The 12,470-nt window shown below is 39.3% G+C and overlaps 1 protein-coding gene across 5 annotated transcripts in view; it reads left to right on the forward strand.

The window, feature by feature from the left end:
- Nucleotides 1–12,470, forward strand: part of MYO1B (myosin IB) — a 192,200-nt gene that overhangs the window by 83,512 nt on the left and 96,218 nt on the right. For all 5 annotated transcript variants that reach the window (XM_045032174.1, XM_045032176.1, XM_045032175.1 and 2 more), the window contains 3 exons: nucleotides 2,560–2,654; nucleotides 8,807–8,911; nucleotides 11,525–11,571. In XM_045032174.1, coding sequence (XP_044888109.1) covers nucleotides 2,560–2,654; nucleotides 8,807–8,911; nucleotides 11,525–11,571 — 247 coding nt within the window. The remainder of the gene's footprint in view (nucleotides 1–2,559; nucleotides 2,655–8,806; nucleotides 8,912–11,524; nucleotides 11,572–12,470) is intronic.

A 12,470-nucleotide genomic window follows, 5' to 3' on the forward strand; every position in this document is an offset into this window, starting at 1 on the left:
AAATTATTAAAGGTCTAGAAAACATGACCTGTGAGGGAAGATTGAAGAAATTGGGTTTGTTTAGTCTGGAGCAGGGGCGACTCTAGGTATTTTGCCGCCCCAAGCATGGCAGGCAGTCTGCCTTCAGCAGCTTGCCTGCGGGAGGTCCCTGGTCCCGCGGATTTGGTGGTACGCCTGCGGGAGGTCCGCCGAAGCCGCGGGAACAGCGGACCCTCTGCAGGCATGCCGCCAAAGGCAACCTGCCTGCCGCCCTCGCGGCGACCGGCAGAGCGCCCCCTGTGGCTTGCCACCCCAGGCATGCGCTTGGAGTGCTGGTGCCTGGAGCCGCCCCTGGTCTGGAGAAAAGAAAATTGAGAGGGGACATAATAGTTTTCAAGTACATAAAAGGTTGTCACAAGGAGGAGGGAGAAAGATTTTTCTTCTTAACCTCTGAGGATAGGACAAGAAGCAATGGACTTTACTTGCAGCAAGGGCAGTTTAGGTTGGACATTAGGAAAAACTTCCTAACTGTCAGAGTAGTTAAGCACTGGAATAAATTGCCTAGGGAGGTGGTGGAATCTCCATCTTTGGGGAATTTTAAGAGCAGGTTGGACAAACACCTGTCAGGGATGATCTAGATAATACTTAGTCCTGCCCTGAGTGCAGGGAACTGGACTAGATGACCTCTTGAAGTCCCTTCCAGTTCTATGATTCTATGATCTCTTCCCTGCTCCTTCCCTGGACCCCCACTGCTGCCTGAAGGCCCTTGGCCCATTTTGCTTCTTTCCTCATAGATTGCTTTGAAAGAATGTTGCTTAAAATTAACTATAATGAACATATTTGCACAGATAAGCCTAAGAGGCATGTGTTACACTCTCAGCTTTGCAAGTGTATCTGCAGCACCTGTTAAGGAATATTATTCTCTTTCTGAATATGTCCTACCAGAGAATCTTGTGAAGTGCTGTTGCTACTGTACTTTGGATGCATGACAATAGGGCTGCTGCCAGGAATTGCATCATGATCTCTCAGCAGCAGTGGAGTCTTTTCTTTGCTACTGTTGTAACATGCTGGCCATATCGCAAATCAACTCTATTTCAATGTTAAACACATTAGACCTTTACTTTCTTGTACTTTAAACAAATTTTCACCTCTAGTTGAATTATTGAGTTCAAATTCTAAAGATGCATGGGTCCCTAGAGCATTATTAAAAGTTTTAGGAATCGCCTTATCGATGCCAGATACATCAAACGGAGTTGGACATTTTTGGTTTGCTGCGGTTAAAGTGGCTAATGCATCAATCTGTTCTTAAATATGACATACCAGTTAGTGTCTTGTTTTTGCATCTTGTGGGCATGGATGTTTCCAAACCATCTTGAGCTGTGATCTTGTCTAATGTTATAAACTAAGCAAGATCAGGCCTAGTTAGTACTTGAATGAGATCTTCAGGGAACAACCAGGTGCTGAAGGAAATAATGTTGGCAGTACAGTAGATAGCACTCTTAATAGCACTGTATGATGTGCTGTATACAGTTTCATTATCAGCCAAAGATCCAAAGCGTCTGACAACTGCTATGATTTTGTCTTGTGGCCTGTTGTGTGTATGTTCCAGTATAGTGGGCCTGAAGTCTCTGCTAATGCAGAGAAGATGTCAATTCTTAATCTGTTTTTTAGCTCCAAATTATGTGACACCACCCTAAATTTGGTTTTCAAATGTCTGTAATTCAGCTAATCAGAAAACACGAAAATATGCTGAGAAACAATCACAAGCCATGGACTGATAGTTAATGTTTTAAACATACTCTGTGTACTTTAACCATTCAAATTATATTCATAATATTTTAATAAGATTTTTAGGGGTTTCCCCCACATTTTAGAGGGGAAATTGTTTTGGAATATAAAGTGTCGTTTTGGGATATAACATGCAGTAGTTTGGAGGAAATTTGCATGAATGAAGGAGTGGAATGGGAAGTATAAGATCACAATGGAGATTTGACAGATTTCCTTCCTGCCTGAAGCATCTTCCTCTCAGTGGAAGAGCAGAGCACCAACCCCACCTCTTGTATTGTATGATGGTAGTGATATGAAGAAGATAAATTCTAACCACAAATAACAAGTTGAAATAACAAGTTGATACAATATCTCATTGCAGTGCTTTGATTGTGGGTTGTAAACTTACATTGTTACTTAACTCTGATAATACTGGCATTTCTTACACTGGCAGCTAAATGAATGCTTACATGGGCGGATGTATGTCTGCAAATTCTGAAGGCTTTAATGAGTCTCTAAAAGAGTGTGGTGGAGGGAAGTAACTTCTGTTTCTTTCCTAGGCCCATTCTATAAGTATAATTATGAAGTAAATCAGTAATCACAAACATCCATGTTAGACTTTATTGGCTCATAGGATTCCAAAGAAGCTTCAGTTCTCCATTTATCGTGTGGTATAATGCTTAGAAAGTTACATAGCATTGTTTTAATGCTATCTGAACCTCAAGGACATACTGTATTATATATATATATATATATATGTCTTAATGACATTGGCTTATTTCTCTGCTAAATTCATCATCTTTTACTTTACAGATTTGCTCTGTCAGATGAAGCATACAGATCCCTCAGGGACCAGGATAAAGATCAGTGCATTCTTATTACTGGGGAGAGTGGTGCTGGAAAAACAGGTAATATACAGCTTTGTCTTCTCCATGCTCCCCTCAAAAATATGAGAGGGGGTTGGACTTGTCTCTTCACATTTGCTCCATGCCGTAAACTAATTGCAGGTGTGACATTGCATTGAGTGGTGTTGCATAAATGCAATTCCATTGCACTCGTGCGATGTTATGATATCTATGTGCAAAGCCATCCTTTTGGTGATGCTATGTTGCAGAGGTCAAAATAAATTGAGCACTCACTTGCCTTGCAGAATATATTCCAAACCTATGAAAACTCGCCCTCCCCTGCCATTTTGGGATGGATTGAATCCCTGGAAAGCATTCACTTAAACCTTTAAATATAGGACTTTTAATTTCTTACGCTATTTATATAAAAACACAATGGTGATGGCCTTATAAATGAAATCTCTCATGCTGTGCTTAGCTACACTTAGTATACTGGCAAGCATACAAGATAACTGCATTTCTCACAAGCAAAGCTGGAATAATTTTTTAGAAAATTCTCAGTTCATTGAAAGGTATGGAATCGTGTGGAGGTAAATGTCACTTTCATAATTGTTCACATTGAAAGCTCATTTTAAAAAAAAACAGTTGCATTATAGTCTCAAATAGCTCTGTTATTAAATTGCTGCTGTGGAAAAGAAACAGTAGGTACAGAACACTTACATTTGTTTCTACATCATCTGAGCGATTATTTCTGAAGCCAGGAATACTTACAGTTTATTTTACATCCTGTAAAAAAAAAAAAAAAAAATTGGTGTAACAAATGAAACTGCCATGTGTACATATTGTAAGACTGCATAGAGAATTGCTTCTTTTGGGGGACATAGGGTTGGAAGGGTTTTGCACCTTAGTGTGCATTCCCAAAAGTGATGTCCTTTTCTTTATTGCCCCTTTTGTGAATCCTGAATAAGAGTCTTGGACATTCTGTAATTCTTCCCTTTTCTAGTTCTGTGATATGAAGAAGGGTGGTCTACAGGGTAAATAAGCATTTTAAAAATAATCTTAAATTCCCTTAACACAAGTTCACTGCTTAGTAGTTCAAACTTCATTAACAGTTGAAAGGAATTCTTTAGCGATATATTTTAACCTCACATAGTTCCTCCAGGGTTATGAGCAATTTAGCAACTAACATGGAATAAATCCACAATTATTTGTAGATTGCATAACAGCAGACGTTAGGGGAGACTGAATTACTTGCCTATTCTATACATACATGATGATTCTTATGTGTTCAGTAGCCAAGGTTATTATGGGCATGTTCGAAATACTGAGATGTTCTTTTCTCTTTAAAAACTAAATGGAAAACTACAAGAAGCGATAGTAAAAGTAAAGGTTAGGATTCTGACTAAAGTTCAGGTTAATGAATAGATGCCGAAACTGCATTGCTGCAAACTCTCATGATATTTGTTGTTTTTCTTAAAGCACCTGAAATCTGGTCATTACCTGAGAACTTTAGCTTTTTTTTTTTTTTTTTTAATTAACGTTTCTAGCCCTTTTGATTGTGGGGAAAAGCATGAAATCATGAACCCTAAATGTGCGAACACCAGAAGGCAAATAAAAATAATCCCAATCTTATAAATGTCATGATTTTTTTGGTGGTCAGAATCTTGACTTCTAAATGTTTGGGGCTGGCAGTACTGAAAGTCTCTGTAATGTGATCAGTTTCTTGGTTTTAGCCTGGTATTTACTTTGACTGTATTATTTCATTTTCTTTTTTGTACCACTTACTGTTTGTGGAGTTGTGCAAGAATATGTCACATGCTGCCAGAAGTGAATATGATGTTATCATGGTTAAAACAGGAGGCTATCCAAAGTTCCGAACGAAATAGTGATTAGATATTGATTTAATGTGCAGTGCTTTATTGGCTTAATGTTGCAGATTAAACCACAGTTTCAAATAAAAGAGATATTAGGAGATAATTTTCAAAATTTGCATTGTTTTCTCATTCTGATAGCCTTTTCCCTCTGCTCTGGATTTATTCTGATGTCATCAGAAAGTGCACACTTACCCTAAATTACATTACATTCGCTTTTTTCGCTCAAAGCTTGAGTAGCCCTTCTCAAAGAATTTGGACTGTTTAGGGAGATTTGTCAGATCAGATAGCTGAGCAACACTTAAGCATGCAGAGTAGTCTCTCATTTCACTGCTGCACGTCAGCCTGATTGTCTCAGCACCATTAGGCGCCCTTGATCCATGGTAAAAATCTTCCATTTCCCCACAACTACTGTCCAGTTTAAAACTAGCTGTCGTCCTTTAGGGAATACCGCCAACAAAAAAAAATCACATTTGTCTTAGAAATTTCTTACCTGCTGTTTCAAGTGGATCCTTTTGGACTACAATAACAAAGAGATTAGAGAGAATATTTCTTTCTGTTTATTTTGTCCTTTCAGCAGTACTTTGTGTGTAACCAGTTTCATAGTTTTCCCCTGTTGTTTTTGTGAAGGTCTAACCCAACAGGGCAGGGAGAAAAACTGATTGGCTGAGGAGATTTGGGCGGCAAGCGTAAAACCTGAAATAACCCTTAACTTGTTTTGTTTTAAAACTGGCCAGATAAAAAAAGGGACGCAATCGTTTGTAATGCCCTGCTACTGCCTTCATACCATACAGATGGGTGCTTTGTAAACGGAGAGATACACAGCACTTTATTCGCCATAGAAAGGCCTGCCATTTTTCCTTTTCTTGTCTCCATTCCACTTCTACTGCTCCATTGAAAATTGCTCCTTCAGCACTGAGGGATCTTTGTTGTGGAGGATGGGCATGAGGCTCCAACTCATCAGACCTCATCCAATCACTAGTCCAGCTGCCAAAAACTCTTCTTCACCCAGAAAGATTGCAGGCATTCCACCCACACAACTCGCTGGGGAGGGAAACTTCCATGTAGAAATAGAACATCATTCCTCTTACCACCTGCGCTAGGGCTGCCTAGGATTGTCCTGGAGTCTTCAGGAATTAAAAAATAATCTTTAATTAAAGATTGTCATGTGATGAAACCTCCAGGAACATGTCCAACCAAAATTGGCAACGCTAACCTGAGCACGAGTTCAGACTACAAATGTCGATTTAAATCACCATTTATCCCTTAGCTCAACAGCCACTGCTGCCCACAGATTTTATATGACAGATTCATATTGCTGCATTAAGTCAACTCTTTAAATCAGCCTCTCTTTATTTTTTGGGGAAAATAATTGTAGTTTAATTTACAGATTGCTTTCACCTCCAATATGGTTACCCTTTCCGAGGTATAAAAGGTATTAATATGAAGCTGACATGTAGCATTGAAAAGATTTGTTCAACTTTTGCTTAAAAAAATCACTTGATGCTCATATCTTCTTTTGGTTTTGGTTAAGATTTGGAGAATGATTATGCTGATATTATTAGATCTATCAGAAGCCTTTCATACCATTGACCATGAGGTGGTGTCAACTGTCTTGTAGACGTGAGTGTGTGTAGACAACATTGTGTTGCAAATGTTTTGGCCTTTCTGAGATCTCTGTGAGAAGAATATTTGGGCAGACAGGAGTATTTGCTCTGGCAACCTTCTCATGGGTTTCCCCAAGGTGTGGAAATATTCTTGGTTTTGTGGATTGTGTTTTCTTACACAAAGAGGGTGTCTTGCTACTTCTATTTTTCTCCTAATATTTCTAATCTGTCAAAGGTACCTTGAGACTTGCATAGGTTTTTCTCATATGTTGAAATTGAAATAAAGTAAAAGTTTGGATGTATTTCCAAAATTATCCAGACTTCTTTGGCTAGAAAGCTGCTTGGGAGTCTCATTATGTTTCTAGTACATATTGGGCTGAGGCAGACTGGAATACGAGACCAAGAGAATAGTTTTTTATTTATTTTGGTACTTCTTTTTTTTATTCTAATCTGCAAGTAGGACATGCAGAAGCATGCACATTTTTTAAAAAATATACTTGAATTTTGTTGACCATCAAAGATTCAAGTCGGTTTTTCTTTTGCCTATTTGTACGTCAGGTGTAATAGGGAAGACCCTCAGGAGTCCTTGTGGCACCTTAGAGACTAAAAAATTTATTTGGGCATAAGCTTTTGTGGGCTATAACCCACTTCATCAGATGCATGGAGTGAAAAATACAGTAGGCAGGTATAAATATATATAAATGAAAAGATGGAAGTTGCCTTACCAAGTGGGGGGTCAGTGCTAATGAGGCCAATTCAATCAGGGTGGATGTGGCCCATTCCCAACAGGTGACAAGAAGGTGTGAGGCTCCAGATAGCCCCCAAATCCTGAAGGATTTTGTGAATCATCTTATTTTACACTTCTACATCTTGAAATATTACATGTTTGCGAAGCTTTGTTAAGGCAATCTGCGGTAGAGGCAGACGGTGTAACTGTCTGTGTGCTAGAGTCTTGCTCCTGTGCCTCAAGACACTGGGGTGATGGCAATTGCTCTCCTCTCCCTCTGGAGTAGCAGCCTGTGCGTCCCCCTCCCCCACTTTCCCCATCCTCCTCCTTCCCAATACTTTCCAATGTTGCTGTGTTATTGGCAGGGTTGGCCAGAGTTGTAGATGACATCTTCTTGAAAGAGCTATTGCAGGGGTCGGCAATCTTTCAGAAGTGGTGTGCCGAGTCTTCATTTATTCACTCTAATTTAAGGTTTTGCGTGCCAGTAATACATTGATGTTTTAGAAGGTCTCTTTCTATACGTCTATAATATATAACTAAACTATTGTTGTATGTAAAGTAAATAAGGTTTTTAAAATGTTTAAGAAGCTTCATGTAAAATTAAATTAAAATGCAGAGCCCCCCCCGACCGGTGACCAGGACCTGGGCAGTGTGAGTGCCACTTAAAATCAGCTCACGTGCCGCCTTCGGCACCCGTGCCATACGTTGCCTACCCCTGAGCTATTGTTTCCAGCTGTTGGTGGACTGGTGTAGGCATCACTGCTTTGACTTGAGTCCCATTTTCAAGCTTTTCTTTGCAATGGTGAGGGCTGGGAACCTTTGTAAAAATGAAAGCTGAGATTCTGCTGAACTCATGTGATTCCAGGAGATGAGGACCTGGGCACAGGCCTGCCATAACTATCCGTGCCTGTTTGCTGAATTCAACTTAGGGACAGAAACAGCCAGTTAATACTAAGCAAATTTTGCTTAAACGGAAGAGAATCAAAATTCAAGGCGTAACCGTTTCTTTGCTGAAATCAGACCCTTAAATATGTACCAGATCTTTGAAAGGAGAAAGTAAATGAGTTTTTATTATCATTGTACTGATTTGAGTGGGATTCCAGCTGTTAGTAATTATGTTGTATTTAAAGTTGTATTAATGCATATCCTGTGAGTTACCCCAAATTGGACAATCTTGCATCATATTAAACACTGCATATATTGTTTTAAACCTTACTTGCTCAGCTCCTGTCACAGCTGCTCTCTGTGCTAAACAATATTATCATAAGATCCAGATTATTTGTTTTATGTAATCTTTACCAATATTATCTGGATGGGTCATTGACACTGATTTCATGTTTATATAACTGGGATTTTAAAAATTTCAGAATTTGTTCAAACTTGCTTATGTTAAAATTAACACAGTGAAATTATGTTCATTGACTAAATTAATAGTTTGTATTCTGTAACCTGTTTTAAAATAGATTGCATTAATTACTTATTTAGACTTTTTAGCTACAGTTATGTGGTGTGTGTGTGAGAGAGATTTTATATATAATATGCAAAAGCCAAATAAATCTACTAAATCTAATTACAGATAGCTTGATTTAGTAGTTTTATTTGGCTTTTGCATTTTGCAATGTTAAGGCCCATTGTCCATAGCCTGACAGGTTACAGATGAATTTTCATAGTGTTAGCTTGTTGAGTCACATTTACTCAAGCTGAATGGAAAAGGACCTATGCTTAGTTCACTAGTGTTCCTCATCGTTTTGCTTGGGTCCTAAATATTCCAAGCCATTGAAATAAATAGGTCTCAGTGTGCATGCAGGGGTCTGAGTGCATGGGCCTCATCACTGCATCAGGGCCTGAGTAGTATCAAGATGATACAGATATGTGGAGGGAAGGGTCTTTAACTCCTGCTGGAATGGTAAAAATGTAAAGGAATACAATCCTCCATAATAAATAAACTATTTATGCCAGTTTTTGGGTATATTTCTCACTTTGATTTTTTTTTTAATCCACACTCCACAGAGGCCAGCAAGCTTGTCATGTCTTATGTAGCAGCTGTTTGTGGAAAAGGAGCAGAAGTTAATCAAGTAAAAGAACAACTTTTACAGTCAAATCCAGTGCTTGAAGGTAAGAATCTAATAATGCGTGTAAAAAATACATTTCTTCCTGTACTGCATCACTCTACCAGGTCAGCTGGTTTTGCAAATGGAATCTACCACTAGTGCAAAGATTTGAACCATTAATATTTACAGTATCCAAAAGCATAGTTGGTGCTTTATAGGATTCCAGAAATAAGGCCTTACAATTATTCAGCTGTGGAAGGTTCTTTTTAAATAGAACTGTTTTTTGTTTAAATTGACTCCTTATTGACAAGACTGAAAAAGTGGGTTTTTAGGTGGGAAAAAAATCAGGAGGATGTCACCATTTCAGGCTAACTGCCCTTTTGTTCCCTCCTGATCTCTTTGAGGAAATGTTGTCTCAGGCATCTAGCTGTTACCTGTCATAGCATGCTAGTTTCCCACTCTCAGGGCTTGGCTACACTTACAAATTTGCAGCGCTGCAGCAGGGTGTGAAAACACACCCTCTCCAGCACTGCAAATTGCGGCGCTGCAAAGCGCCAGTGTGGTCAAAGCCCCACCCAGCGCTGTCCGTTATTCCCCACAGGGAGGTGGAGTACAGACAGCGCTGGGAGAGCTTTCTCCCAGCGCTGGTGCTTTGACTACACTTAGCGCTTCAAAGCGCTGCCGCGGCAGCGCTTTGAAGTGCTAAGTGTAGCCACAGCCTCAGACCAGGTCTTGGGCTGCAGTCTGCTGTGATCAGCCATGATTATCTCAGTAGATCTGAGTACCTTGGGTTCAGTATCTGCACTTCATTTCCCTTAGCAGGGCCAGCTCCAGGCACCAGCCCAGCAAGCAGCCAACGGTGAGGGGCGGGTCTTTGGCGGTAATTTGGCGGCAGGTCCTTCACTCCCTCTCGGAGCGAAGGACCAGCCGCCGAATTGCCACCGAAGACTGAAGTGGCGGTGGTAGAGCTGCAGATCGCGATCGCGGCTTTTTTTCTCTCTTTTTTTTCTTTTTTTTTCCTTTTTGCTGCTTGGGGCGGCAAAAACCCTGGAGCTGGCCCTGTCCATTAGGGAGCTGTAATGAGTGACCAAACAGCCTTCATAAAGCCAAGTATTTATTTAGAGGAAAAGAATTTTAGACAGGGTGGATTTGATTTAAATCACTAGTCAGGAAGACTCTATTTAATCATGGATTTCTACATAAAAGTGCATTCTTGTTGGTTGTTATAACCTTAATACATATTCTTCACAACTCAGAGATAAATGTAGGTTTCATTTTTAGAAGGTACACACTGTACGTTTTTAAAGTGGTTTATTTTGAAAACTTTTCAGATTAGGTTTACAGCTATATCAGAAAATGAATGATTGGTTATTTCATTTACCAAAGGTAATTGAGGAGAACATCACCAAACAGACATTTAAATTGTTTTATTTAACTAAAACAACAATGTTATGTATTCTGGACATTTTTCTTCAACAGCAAACATATAATATTTTATAACAAAACAAGCAACACATTTCATGATGTTTCATTCAGGCAACCAGGCCTTGCATTTCTTTGTTGCACTGTTTGCATTTTGCATGCATGCCTGTCTTGCCACAGGTAGAGGAACTTGATTAAAATATTCCCAAACTGGGTCTCTTTTACGGCCTGCTGCCATTATAAGTGTTTCCTTCTAGTGAGAGAATGGTATGGTAAATCTCAAATTAATGAAGGCTACCCTCACAAAGACCTCAAGACTTCTGGAATATGTAGCTCAAACAGTTTCACTTTTGTTTCTACTGCCTATCCCTCCCTTCTCACATTTATCTCCAGACTTCTTCTCCTTGTCCAGATCTATGCTGCCCCCAAAATCTTCTATTCATTTAAGTTTTTGAAACTTTGCACTGCTAATGTAAATTAACATGAGAAACAGTGAATTTAGGCGAAAACTGTCTCAAACACTTCATAATGGAACATTTGTCTTTAGTTCTCTGCATGGTTATAAATGAGTCTCGTGTATAGCACTGTATTTAATTATATGGTTGTTAAAAAGGTGACTTACTGCACTGTATAAAGTTTTTTTTTTTTTTTAAAACAATTCTGTCACTTTTAACCCTGGCCTTCAAGAGCAACAAACGGTCTTTTGGCTCCAGTTCTTTGACCCAGAATAGTCTCTCCATGCAAATTTGTTAAAGCTGAGAAACGTATATTTTTCCATTTAGTGTCAACTTTACTTGAGAACTGAAAATATAGATACATGTATATATTTTGTGACAAGTAGCTCAAAGCCTTCTGCAATGAGCATGAGCACTGTATTTCATACTCCCCTTTGACAAACACAGCTTTACAGGATGAAATCAAATTCCTTAACTTGCCCTACAGTTTATTTTGAGTTCGTGTTGTATGCCCGTTGTAAGCTGGTAGTTGCCAGGCATAGTTCAAAACCACGTTGAACGTAATGTTGGAAAAGTTTTTTCTTCACTGGCTCTTATTGTTAGAAAACTTCAAACTTAACTGATTTTAATAAGCCCATCTTCAGCAACTGGTAATGATGTCTCAAACACAGGACAGTGCTTTGTTTACCATAAGGCACCAATTTGTTTTTTTGTTTTTGCATAACATACAGTCATGACTTGTTTTTAGTATTTAAATGTTTTTACCATGGTTCATTTATTTTTTCTTTCTTTCCTACCAGCTTTTGGAAATGCCAAAACTGTAAGAAATGACAACTCGTCTAGATTTGTGAGTATATGTACAAGGCACAGAAGATCATACATATAGTGTAAAGGAAATAATTCCTATCAAAGTTTAGAGTGTGATAGATTTTTATGTAGTTACAGAAGCCTGGGCAGTACCGTGCGTGTCTGGAGCAGATGTTCTAATAGGCATTGTTACTCATCTGCAGTATATTTTTTAAAATCTGTATTAATTAAGAAAACATTTAAGTGGACTGTGTCAACTTGTTCCAAACCAAATTTTGTCATGTCTTGAAATTCTTAGAATCTATTGGTATTTTCTTAAATTATGTCATTAGACTTTCTCCTTAATATGGGACATAGAATTTCTCTGAGCCAATGTAGATTCTTCCCTTACTGCTTCACAGCAAGCATTTAAAACTTACTCCAGCACTAGCTGGTTCTCCAGAATGCAGCGGTTTGTAGCTGTGGAGGTTAATCCCTATTCTGAGCAGGAAATGAGTCCATCAGTCACTTCCCAGATTTTCTCAGGCATTTGTAGCAAGTGAGTAACCCATGTGGCATTGTCTAGCTTACTTTTAGAATCAAGCTGTATGCCAGGAGGCAAAGGGCCACTTAAAATCCCACCTGACCGGTGGGTCCGTACTTGCGCAGCTAGCCTGAGTGGCTCCCTGTGCTGCCGTGGCCACACTGCCATTTTTAGCACACTAGCTTAAGCAGAGCTACTGCGTGTCTTTCTACCTGTACTGGGAAGCACCCTTCTAGCAGCTGTGTAAATGTAACCAGACATCCAAAAAACATCCTTTTTATCAGGGAGAGGAGGCCTCATCCCAATACTGTAGGTTTCTGTAAACTCAGCCTGCCCCGTGGAGAATGGCACTTAGCTCTCATGCTTCCTAGTTACCTGCATGCATGCAGGAGAGTCATTTAATTCTAGAGCTAGGC

The sequence above is a fragment of the Mauremys mutica genome, chromosome 10 (assembly GCF_020497125.1).
Source record: "Mauremys mutica isolate MM-2020 ecotype Southern chromosome 10, ASM2049712v1, whole genome shotgun sequence".
Taxonomy (NCBI): domain Eukaryota; kingdom Metazoa; phylum Chordata; order Testudines; family Geoemydidae; genus Mauremys; species Mauremys mutica.